Source organism: Marmota flaviventris, chromosome 16 (genome assembly GCF_047511675.1).
Source record: "Marmota flaviventris isolate mMarFla1 chromosome 16, mMarFla1.hap1, whole genome shotgun sequence".
NCBI lineage: Eukaryota > Metazoa > Chordata > Mammalia > Rodentia > Sciuridae > Marmota > Marmota flaviventris.
The window spans coordinates 40527595-40540437 of record NC_092513.1 but is presented as its reverse complement, the minus strand read 5'-3'; the positions used below and the strand labels follow the sequence as shown (position 1 = coordinate 40540437).

General features: G+C 34.3%; 1 protein-coding gene across 1 annotated transcript in view; it reads right to left on the bottom strand.

Annotated features, from left to right (window-relative positions):
- Nucleotides 1-4175: 4175 nt before the first annotated feature.
- The window catches only part of Dsc3 (desmocollin 3), a 40195-nt gene continuing 31527 nt past the window's right edge, over nucleotides 4176-12843 (bottom strand). Inside the window, exons 13-15 of the mRNA XM_027935730.2 lie at nucleotides 10972-11196; nucleotides 8810-8931; nucleotides 4176-4421 (exon numbers count right to left, since the gene is read on the bottom strand). Coding sequence (XP_027791531.2) covers nucleotides 4176-4421; nucleotides 8810-8931; nucleotides 10972-11196 — 593 coding nt within the window. The remainder of the gene's footprint in view (nucleotides 4422-8809; nucleotides 8932-10971; nucleotides 11197-12843) is intronic.

The following is a 12843-nucleotide window of genomic DNA, read 5'->3' as shown; positions in this document are numbered from 1 at the left end:
TTGATTAAAAAACAATACTTTACACTGAAAGATGATTGAAAATCTAGAGTACTGGCCACTTAAGTGAATGTCTCCTAGAAGTTTGGAGGACAGTGATGGGAGAGAAATAAAAGAAGGGGGCTCTTGAAACCTGGCTTATCTTGAATCAAGCCAGTGCCACTTTATAACAAGACAGTGAGTCAGGAAAACATGTCATAGCCCCCTGTTTCTGATTAGAACGCAGTATAAATGGTGATAGTCTATAGGATTGAGTTGATGGACAGCCACTGCCAACTGGATGGTCTCAGTAAGATTTGCCTCCCCGTTCCATGTAGCCACTACACTGTGACTTAGAAGACATGGGTATTTGGTTCTAAATAAAAAAAGATGTTCATAAATAGGAGAGAGAGAAAAAAATGGTGATAGAGGATTTAATTTCAGCAGAGATAAGGTTTAAAATATGGTTTTAGTATTTGCTCCCAGGAAAAACACCTTATTTATGGAACCTTCCACCAGAAATCTGGGAGTCCTAACTATGGCGGGTATTTCCTTGTCTGCTACTAATTTGTGGACACAGAAATCTTTATACTGCAAAACAAATTTACCGTTCCAGTTGGTTCCCTCCTTTCTTCCTATTGAAGAAGTATAATTTAAAAAACAAATATAATTTGCTTACAAGTTTAAGCAAATTATACATGTGAACATAAACTATCCTGATATACTCAGTTATCACATAGTATGTAAGAACTAGGCATAAGAAGCTCTGGTTTTTTTTTTAAACCTCTGATTGTTATTAAAGGACAAACCACAGCCCAGCCTCATTTTAAGTTGTCGCTTTCATTTTTGTTTTCATTTCATTTTTAATGTTAAATTGATAATAATTTCATACCCATACATATTAATTTTGAACATATACCTATAGACTATTGCCACTCAAATAGGCTAGTTCAGCAAATTTTGCCTTCAAGGTCAAATGAGGAATTTGATAGTGAAAATGGGGTGAGGGTTGATCCCAAATCTTCAGAGCAACAAAAATTTTAATTTAACTTACTCTTAATGATTTTTTTTCTCAAAACTTTGTTCATATTTAACATTTCTTGTCTATTTTTTAACCTATCCCTTGAAATTAGTATATGATAATAGCTTTGCTATTTTTGAACTAATATTTACCCAAAACATTTATCAGAAAAATATCTTTAGAGAATGGATCCTTTATAGAGCGTAATTCCAATACTATAGCATGATATTTGCTAGTTGTCTGTTTTAACATTTTTCACTTCTTGGAAAAGATAAGTAACAAATTGCTTCTAAAATACAAATTTGGTAAGTAATATATTTCAAAATCTAGAAAAATCCATTATATATACAGATGCTCCTCTACTTATGATGGGGTTTTGTTCCAGTAAAACTGTCATAAGCCAAAAACGTCATTAAACTGAAAATGCATTTGATACACCTTATTTACCAAACCTCGTAGCTTAGCAACGCAACACCCTGTGAAGCATCAGTTGCTTCCCGTCATGAAGCTCCCTCACTGGGAGCTGAGGCTCATTGCTGCTGCACAGCATTATAAGAGTGTCATACAGCCTATTGCCAACTAGGAAAAAGTCAAAATTCAAATTTCAAAGTCCAGTGTCCCATGAATGTGTATCATTTTCAGATTATCACAAAGTCAAAAAAATAACAAAAACCTGTAAGTCAAACCATTGTTAAGTCCAGGACCACGTATATCTGATTTTGAAACATCCAGAATGCCTCACAAGGACGTGTCTAATTGCAGCACTGTGACATTATCTCTTCGTGCATGCTTCTGCTAATGTAAGAAATTTGGGTTCCAAATTATTTAGAAAGTCAAGTCCATCGTCTTCCTGTTTTTCACTGCAGCAACCTACAGAACCAGCTGGAGATCCCCTTCCTTCGTACTTATATGTGAGGACATAGTCTTGCGATGGCATGTGGTCTTCATTCTGATTGCACACATGCAACTTCTGTAAAATTTTAAAAAAAGAGAGAGAGAGAGATTGTATTATTGTTTTAAACAACGTAAACATATGAACATAAAATTTATTTTTTATTTACCTTTCATGTTTAATTTTTAACCAGTGTGTCCTCTAATGGATTCCTATACACAAAAAATGCACATGATTGGTCTATATTATAACCATATCATAAAGTCAATATATTTTACATATCATAAAGTCAATATATTTCTAATAATCCACACAAATAAAAGATCACGTATACAAATGCTATATTTAAGTATATCTGTATTATCATTATATTTGTTCTTATATTTTATTCTAGCATTCAGGCTACTCCCCCTAGACAATATATATAGGACTGGAATTTGAGCTTTCTTATAGAACATCTTTCATTCTGAGTCAAAGTTCTGGCTTTACCAACTAACTATGACATTGAAAAAGTTACTAATAAGACCTTAAGTCTCCATTTTCTCATGTCCAAAATGAGAATAAAGACAGTAACCAACTCACATGATTACTTTGAAAATTAATGATAAAACAACACAAGAAATAGACACTTATTATGGCAAGCATATTATAATTGTACAGTAAATGTCAACTAAAATCACTATTATATGCAGTTATAGAGTAGGAAAGAATTACCATATTGACTTCAGAATCAAATTTCCAAGATAATTAAAACATGGCAAAATACAGAAATGCACAAGATAATTCACTGAAATTAAAAATAATCAACATAAACCACATTGCAAAAACTGGATTTTTTGTAATAAAGAAGTCGACCATATCTATTCCCATTGCTATCTTGTCTGGCAGACTGTCAAACTTCTGTTCCTCCTCCCTTTCCCCACCTGCATGCCCACCTTTCTCTAAACTGATGTTCCTTTGGTTGGCTGATGTTATCAAGTGCCTTTCTTCATGACCTTGTTCATCTTACCTTGCATTAATCTCATTAGCAGGTGTGTGCTTTGTAGAACTCTCCTAAGAGTGTCTTAAGCTTTCCTCTTTCTCAACCTGATCTTACATGAATACAAGAGTATTCATCCGTCTTCAAACAGATAAAGGATTAACATTTGAAATGACAAAAAACTAAAAATGCTATGGACATATGATAACCTACAGCCCTACCACAGGATATTGCCCATTTGCAGTCCACCCAAGGGACTAAGCTTCCAGTCCTTTCTACAATGGCAATGGTACCCTAGGTTCAAAGAGGTAAAAACTTAGCATCAGCAAAAATATTTGATTCAGTGGCTTTCCATCCTAACTTAACATTTAGGTCACCTTAGAAACTTTTTAAAAGAAGCCAAATCAATTAAATTAGAACCTTTCCAAGTGGAGCATTGGCATTTGTATTTTCCACAATCTTCTTAAGGGATTTTGATGTGAACTGAGAATCCCTTGTTCTTTCACATTCTTGCTTTCTTCTAGATTAAAAACACTTCATTTTTATGTGGTGATTTATCTACTAAAAAGATTTCATACAAAGGTGACATTTAAAAAATATTTCAAAATTGCTAAGAGAGCAAATCTCTAATGTTTTTACCATACACACATACAAAAAATAATGGTTTCTTGGGTGATTTTATCATTCTACATCATATATAGATACCATACCCAATATCAATATACAATTATAATGTGTCAATGTAGAATAAACTTAAAAGCTAAAAAACAAATAATAAATAAATATTTCATATAAATAATGTTCATTTTCATTCTCAATAGCATACAAATATTTTTGTTTTCACAGAGAAATACATGCTTGAATTGGGAAGTTTGGAATCATGACAAATTAGAATTTTCCCCATTCTTCTATATCAAAAGAATTCATGACATAAGTGAACACTTAAATTTAAAACTTTAATAAAAGGTACTAGACCTCTAATTTTATGGAAGTGAATATGACAGAGGAAATGATTTTTTAAGTAGCTAATGTAACAAAATCAAAGAGCTTATTTAAAAAATGACCAGAGAAAGCAAGAGAAAGAACATGGAACAATATATAAAAGCAATCTCTAAAAATATACACGTCAAGAGCTTTGTAATGTTTTGAACAACTAATAATTTTAAAAAATGTAAAAAAAAAATAAAATAAAATAAAAAAGGGCTAAGGAGGTGGCTCAGTGTTAAAAAAAATTAAAAAGTTAATGTAAAAATATACACATATTAAACTTCAAAGTTGAAGCACATAGGGAAACTCACTTCTCCAAGTCAGGGCTGAGTGAAATTGTGCCACTCGGAGTAAGTGTATCTGCAGTTGTCCACATCCACATGTCCTCCCCTGCAGGAATCCAGTGTGTGATGATGCCCAGCCCCCCGGCAGGAGTCCAGGGTCTGGTGTCCTTTCACCATTTCGATAGTTTCCTGCCCTCCATTTCTGATTCCAGATCCCAAGGTGCCACAAAAGCCGTGACTAGAGTTGTTGGCAGTCTGGGCTGTGAATCCATTAGCAGAACACTACAATTTAATACAAAATAAAGTAAAACCATCAGTATTGGGAGGAAACGAATTTCAAATAAAGTAGCAATAAGGCAGAGGGAGAGAGACCATTCATTCAACCTTCTATGTATTCATTCATGTTTTCAACAGACATTTATCAATATTTACTATAAATGCAAAGGCACAGGGATACAAAAGTAGACATAGTCCCTCCGTGACTGCAAGAAGCTTTTATTCTAATAAGAAAAAAAAAAAAGATAAGACTTTTAAGAATGTGTTTACTCTGCTGTGTAGGTGAACACAAAATGCTAGCAACACAGAGGTCAAAGATTAAAACACAATCCCAGAAAGAATAAGTGGAGTAGACTGGGAAAACTCTGAGCTGAGGGACTAAAAACCTGTAGGAGTTGGGGAAGAATGCAATACTCTAGAAGAGTCTGGAGTCAAAAGTAAATGGGGTACTTACTGCAGGGGTCCTCAACTTCAGTGACTTGAGAATGGCTACCACATGAAGTTGAGAGAGAGAGAGAGAGAGAGAGAGAGAGAGAGAGATAGTGACAGGCACAAAGAGAGATGAAAGAGGGCCAAAGGAGAAAAAGATTGCACAGAGAGATGAAAGAGAAAAAGTCCTCCATGATGTGCTAAAAAAATTCCAACTTTATTAATGAGATTATAGAGACCCAATGAAGTGTTTTAAATTATTACAGAGAGGAACACATTTTAAAAATATTACTCTAGGCAATAATGTAAAAGATAAATAAGATGGAGACAAATTAATATCATGAAGATCAGATGGGGCCACTGAATAATTCCCCATGAAAAATTATAAGGACCTAAACCTAGGCAGATAATGATGAACTCAAAGTGGATGGACTCCATACAGAGTGTTCTGGTGGCTAGATGGATAAGCAGCAAAGGGAGAGTCAGGAATGACTCCTTTTACTTGGCCAACTAGATAATAATACAATTCACTGAAATAAGAAAGAAAAATGTACTTGAGGGCAAGAGGAGTGTGAGCAACTCAATTTTGGAGTCATGTATTTAAGACACATGAAGTTTCAAGTTGAACATATAAATATGCAGCCTTAGAGCTCATGTGAGAGACCTAATCTGAAGACATAATTCTGGGAGTCATAATTTTGGGGTGATAGTTGAAACTTCAGGAATAATTAAGGTACTCAGAGAAAATTGTAGACCAAAATTTAAAAAGGGTTAAGGACAGAACCACAAGAAAAAATCAAGTCTAAAAGCACGGAGAGGAGAAATACAGCTGTGACAGGATCTGTCTAAAACAACCGCTGAGATAATAGAGGGAACTAAAAAAGTAGGACTCTGAAGCCATGCAGACAGGATTGTGAGAAGGAGGGAATGACCAAGAAATTTTTAAAAATTTGGAGCATGATAAGAATTAATTCAAATACAGGACGTTGGGGCTGGGGTTATAGCTCAGAGGTAGAGTGCTTGCCTTGCACATGTGAGGCACTGGGTTCCATCTTCAGCACCACATAGAAATAAATAAAGTAAAGATATTGTGTCCATTTTTTTAAAAAATCTTTAAAAAAAATACAGGATATGCCCATTGGATATAAGTAAAAAAGTGGAAAAGTAGTCATTGGTGACCTTTGTCAAGGAAATTCCAAAAAATACCGAGTAAATAGGAAGTAAAATTATAGATGAATCTGGTATATATATTTTTTTCTTTCCAGAAGTTAGTTCAAAAAAAGAATGAGAGAGCGAGGGAGGGAGGGTAACTAGCCAAGTGTCAAGGAAATGCTTTGAAATGAAAGAGATTGATTAAACATTAACTTAGCCCTGGACCTTCACTTCAGCACTCTGGGCCACAGGTCAGGGGTTATTTATAGCAGTAAATTGCTGTGTCAGCTGACTATACACCATTATGCTATGTCACAACAAGAACCTTCACTATAATCAGACTGTCCATTGTGCCATCCTCTTATTGATTTAATGTTTCTACTATTTAATGTCTAGAGTCTTTAATGAAACTGGAAGATATTCAAGTTCAAATGATTTATATAACCTGAAATATATCTACAAGTCATGCATGCTATCTCGTTGCCTTTGGGGGGAAAAAATCAAAAAAAGAGAATTGAAAAGTAGCCATTTGGTGGCAGTGCTACCCCATATTTAGATTGCTGCTACAGTCAAATTGCATTACAAGAAAAAATTAATTCCTGACTATAAAATCTCCATGATGGTGAAATTTTGTCATAATAAATACATATCCAAGTTAATGAAAGACCTGAAAATACACAAAAATCTATGCCGATGTTGACCCCACAGTGCCAGACACTGGATCTATTCTCTGTTTTCTTCCTGCTCACATTTATCTGCTTTGTCCCAAAGTTTCACAGGGTATCAACTACTCCCTACTCAGGTCAATAATTCCCCAGATTTACTTTTTCTGATTTTTCACCCAACCCTCGACCCTCTGTATACTTTTAACTAAAACTCTGACCCAAAACTAAAATCATCTCCTTTCCTCATTGTACTTATGAGACTTTATGTAATCACTATGAAATGTTGTTAAAGTTTGTAAAAATTTGCTTAAAATTATATTCTGGCATGAATGAATGATACCAAGCACCTTATAGAATACTACTACTACTTCAATTTCTACTAATTATAATAATAATAATAGTAATAAAAGTGTTCCTAATAGAGAACAGGTAAATATGGTAAAATGGCCAATCAATACTATCAGCTCTAGCATCAAATGGCAAAATACAAATATTAAGTAAAGCTTATCAATTCCATTTTCACATATAAAATAAGAACTTACTATGACTCAGGGCTACTTAGCACCTAAACCCATTTTCTGACATACTTTACAATTATGGAGATGATAATAGCATTCTGCAAGTAGACATGTCAAGCATACATGGCTATGATTTTGCATAACGGTGAGAAGGAGGTAAAGAGTTACATGGTAAATAAGAAAGGCTTCCTCACTTGGAGATATAGAAAATGACATACATAGTCATTGTTCCTGCCTATACCCTCTGCCACTTTATCTATACTTTTTACTTTGTCCTTCAAATTCAGTAAACAGCTAAACATTATGTCTTCAAAAATATGTCTTTTTCATTCCTACTTTAAAATTCACTTTTCCATTATCCTAATAGTGCTATCTCATGTTTAAACTCTCAGAAGATCTAGAGCCTTAACTTCCTCCCTAACACACACACACACACACACAAAAAAAAAAAAAAAAGGCTTCCTATTCTCTTGATCCCCCATCCCAGGAGTGACTGGCATGATGTCACTCCTCTGAAAAAGTCTGACCTGACTCTTCCTACCAAGAAAATAAAGTCTTTCTTGTGATAAAATCCCAGCTCCTACCTCTCCCTTTCAACCTTTCATCTGAAGCCTCTATTCCAACATGGCTTCTTCCATTCAAAGCAATTTATTTACTATTTGTCCCAACAGTCCCTAGACTTTGCCATCACCTTTATTATTCTTTAGACCATTTTCCCCCCTTTAGTTATTCTCTCCATCTCCTCTAAGTTACAATGAAAGCCACACCCCTTTTCCCAGGCCTTCCTAGTTGATTCAAACCATAAACGTTATACTTATAGATTATAGGTGTCTTTGAATTCCAACCGTGTTTTATCACACTGGTTTACTGTCATATTTTTATTTATCTTTTCCATTAAAGTAGATTCTGTTTCCCGTAAGAAGAGCCATGCCTTGTACGTACTTTTTCATATCTATCCCACAAAATGATAAGCATAGAACCAAGCAGCTCTAAGGAAACAGGGTGACAGTAATGGTCCAAATCCCCCATCACAATTTTTAAACAGATTATTTTCCTACTTATCTTGAAAACTTTTAGAAAGTTTTTAAAATCTTATTACAAAATAATCAAAGAATAAGATTAAATGAATAAGCTTTGGAAATGTAATTGAAAAGAGTGGCCAAAATATTTTTGTCACAATGAATTCACATCAAAGAATCAGCTTTAAATCATAATACTAAAGAAAGAAAAAAATAATTCCAGAAAATTATATATTTACACTGTGTGCATACATGAAGATATAATAATGAATCCCACCATTATATACTAATGCACCAGTTTAAAATATGGAAAAAAGAAATTTTTTTAAAAAGCAGTCAATTCATTTGACTCAAAGGAAAGGTCTCAAAATAAATAAATAAAGTCAAAAAATATAACAAAAACACAAATCTGGTTTAATATATTTAATAAATACTACTATAGAAACATTTGAATACTGACAAACAAAATACTTATACTTACAAAATTGGACCTGATTAGAAATGTAAATAAACTCCTAAATTTTGGAAAAGCTTCATGAGGATGAGTTAAAGGAAGCAAACTATAGTAGATAGATAAAGATTCATCAAAAAAAAAAAAAATGCCTACTTACCACTCTATCATCTCCAGGTGCTTCTGTGTTCGATATAATTAAGTTCTGCTGTGCTAAATCTTCAGGGAAACTTTTCCCTTTTCTGGCACTAACAACTCCACATACTAAAGTCAGCAATACAGCTGAGTTAAAAAAAAAAAAAAAAAAAACTTAATTTAACATATGCAGAATAAAATAACCACGTACAACTACAATCATTCCTCATTTCTCATAACTTAGGGGCTACTAGAAGAAAATGAAACTAACAAGCACAATTTCCCATGAATTATCTTGGCCTTCTAAGTTAATAAACCACAATTTAGCTTAGATTTTAAAATTTGAAAGGATCGTATATGTGATTTGACAATTTTCTGATTTAAGGGAATTCTGCCCACCACATTAAAACATATGAGTTAAGTAACACATTTAAAAATCACTGACATTCATTTAATACAAAGATATTAAAGAGATTTACTGATTCCCAGAAGGGTGACTAGTCTATATAAAAACATGACAAAACAGATCCTTTTCTTTTGGGGGGTAGAGGGCTACTGGGGATTGAACTCAGGGGCACTCAACCACTGAGCCTTATCCCTAGCCCTATTTTGTATTTTATTAATACAAATAAGCAACTCAAGGTCCCTCTGAGTTACTTAGTGTCTCACTTTTGCTGAGGCTGGCTTTGAACTTGCAAATTTCCTGCCTCAGCCTCCCCAACTGCTGGGATTACAGGCATGTGCCACCATGCCCAGCTCAAAACAGACTCTGTTCTAAGAGTAGATTTATCTCTAAGTATCTTCATTAAACCTAGTTTGCATCTATCTATCTAGAATTTTTGTTCTATATCATAATTATGGGAGGTTCATAATTTATGATAATAAAACCAATAGTAATACCAACAACTCTACAATGATTTAAAGACCCTATAATAGATTGGCAAAGCTATAGCCTCAAATCGCCCACCATATGTTTTTGTATGGACCATGGGCTAAGACTTTATATTTTTAAATGATTGAAAAAAACATAATAATAAAAAACAATAATAATAATGACATGAAAATTACATGTAATTTGAATTTTCAGCTTCTGTATCAAATTCTATTAGAATACAAGTATGTCCATCATTTACATATTTCCTATGGCTACTTTTAATTTCAATGGCAGATTTGATTAAATACAACTGAAACTGTCTGCACAGTTTAAAAAATATGCTTTCATGTCCTTTATAGAAAAAGTGTACCAACTTTTGCCTACTCAAGAGTGCTCCTTTTCTGGTATATAGTAGATGTTCAATATATATATATATATATATTTATTTTGTATAACTAAAAAGAACCAATAAATTATATATACATATTAATATATATCATTTATGCTATAGATAGATAAGATAGTTGGGCTGATGAAAAATAACAAACGCTTATTAGAAATTTACCACTTTTCTAAGCATTTCAGGTGAATTAACTCAGATAATCCTCAGTGCCACCCCATACAGTAGGTTATCACAACTGTCCCCTTTTGCAGATTAGAAAACTTAAAGTTACATAACTTGCCCCAGGACCTATAGCTTGCGATAATAAGGGCTGTGTATAAATCCAGAATCTTGCTCTTAAGCACTACTCCTATCACAGAACAGAGCTAATCCAAGCTAGAGCATGGACAGAAGTAAAAGCAGAGGGGAATTATGGTGCCATTAGAAACTACATAGCTGGCATGAGGGAGGCTAATAGAATTCAAAATTTGCAAGATAAACCCAAGATGAGATTTCTGTGATCTGAACATCTCCCCCATGTCTTTGGCTGAAAGGCAAGAAGACATGAAATGAAAGGCTTTTGTGAACTCTCATATCAGGAGTTTTGTGAACTCTCATATCAAGAGATGCTTTTCTTTAGCCCTAAAAGGTGGTAACACCAGGATCAAGGAATAGAAACTGTATGTTAGTAGATTTAGTGCAATCTAAAAAAATATTTAACAATTCTGTCAACATTATGAAGTTTTCTATCTCAAGAAAGAGCATGTTTCCTTCCATAGTAAGGTCTCAAAACAAACTCAGATAATAACACAAAGGGAACTTTTGAGGAGATTCACACCTGATGGATGCTTGCACAAGCTGACTAAAGACCCATTCCTGCACTCAGATCTTCTACTATGCATGTGAACATGAAGTAAGTGACAATACTTACAAAACAGTAGTGCTATGCCCAGTAATATTGCAAGGATGGCCCATTTTCCAAGTGACACGTCTGCACTTCTTGAAGTTGAGACACACTGACTGGGGTGAGTACAGTCACAGAGATCAACTCGCAAGTTTCGGGTTGCAGATTGGCCCGCTCTGTCTTTCACAGTAATAGGAATGATATATTTTTGAAGTTCAGCATTTTTCCGGTATGACAGACGGGCAGCTGTATCTGTAAGAAAATTTTGTAAAAAATAAAAAAGTTGTTTTCGAATGATCATGTGTTTTTTCCCTTAGCATCTGTTTGACCACACTTGTTTTTAAAGGCATTATTCTTAGGAGTTGCCAGCCATATGAAAATAAATACAAATGGAGAAATACCTTCAACCCTTTCAAAGAATACTATAACTTAACATGTTACCCCTTATAACTCTGTGGAAGGAGGCCATAAAGAAATAATTTGGCATTGGAATGACCTAGTATCCTTCCAGCAATATTTAATATTCCTATCTATGCAAACTAGTAGTGCTAGATTCAATCTTAATATGCAGCTCAAGCAGTTTTCTTTAGTACCAGTTCATACACACATAAAGAATTTGCATTCTCTTATCCATTTACCTTCTGGTGTCTGTTCCTTATCTTTAGGGGGAAAGAAAGTTTTTAAGGCTCTCAATAGATCTTTCATGATTAATGCCTTACATCTGGAAGTAATTGCAACACCAAAAAGCTGATTGTGTCACTCAGACTAATTATAAGACTGATGCAAAAATAGATAATGAACATCATAAAAGTTTGTTTTCATTAATGTCATAGTTTTCTCCTGTGGTCTTAATACCTTACTTTAAAAACTCCACAGACTTTCAATGGTAATCACAACCTCCTTGAATTTTTATAACAGACTTAAAAATATAACCAACTAGCAAAACGTACATACTAGAAGTCATCTGGAATTTCTAACTCTGAGAACTTGAAGGGTTTGGCTGAACCTCATATCTTAAAGTCCTTCAAGGAATGTGAATTACTACTTGGGTTAATTTGGGAGCCTTCAGGACCATAAATGTCTAGAGTGAGACTGTCAAGTCCCACTCCTCCTTCAAGATTACCAATTGAGCCATGGTCATGTTTTATTTATTCACAGAAGTGCAGCCTCTGATGTTCCTTATCATTCAATTATGCCCTCTTCAAATTGTCCTCCTGTCACCAATGTCAACTTTATAGGGCCTAAATCTGGATATGGCGCTGTCCTCTGAGAACATTTCCTGTGCATACCTGCTGTCACCTACTGTCCAAAGTCAGTTAACTCAGTCTGGCTCCTAAGACTCTTCATCGCCAGAATTTCCTCCCAAACTGAGCATTCCTATAAAAACCTTCTAGACTCTAATAACAACAATCCACTTATTCCTCTAGTATGTTTCTTCTTTTATGAATACTTCTTAATCAAATATTGATTAAATACTTTTTAAACAGTTAGGAACTGTTAAGCACTGGACTAGGTACTGGAAATAACAAAGAATTACAAATCTTGTGAGAAACCCATGTGCTAGAGGACAGAGGAACCCATGTGACAATGCAAGATGAAAGGTCAAATAATGCAGGTAGCATAAGGCTGTGGTGCTGCTCCTTATAATTCAAGAAAGACTTCACAGAGGTTGAGCATCCCAGCTGGGATTGTGTCTGTTATTCATTTATACATACACACACACACACATGCATGCACGCACACACACACACACAAACACACACACACCTCCTTGGGATCTTGAACACTGCCTAATAGTAGGTGTTCCAAAAATATTATAAATCAATATAAAGTAAGAAATAATAAAGGAGTTGTTCTAGGAAGAAGGGACAGAATATCCAAAAGTCCAGTTGCATAAAA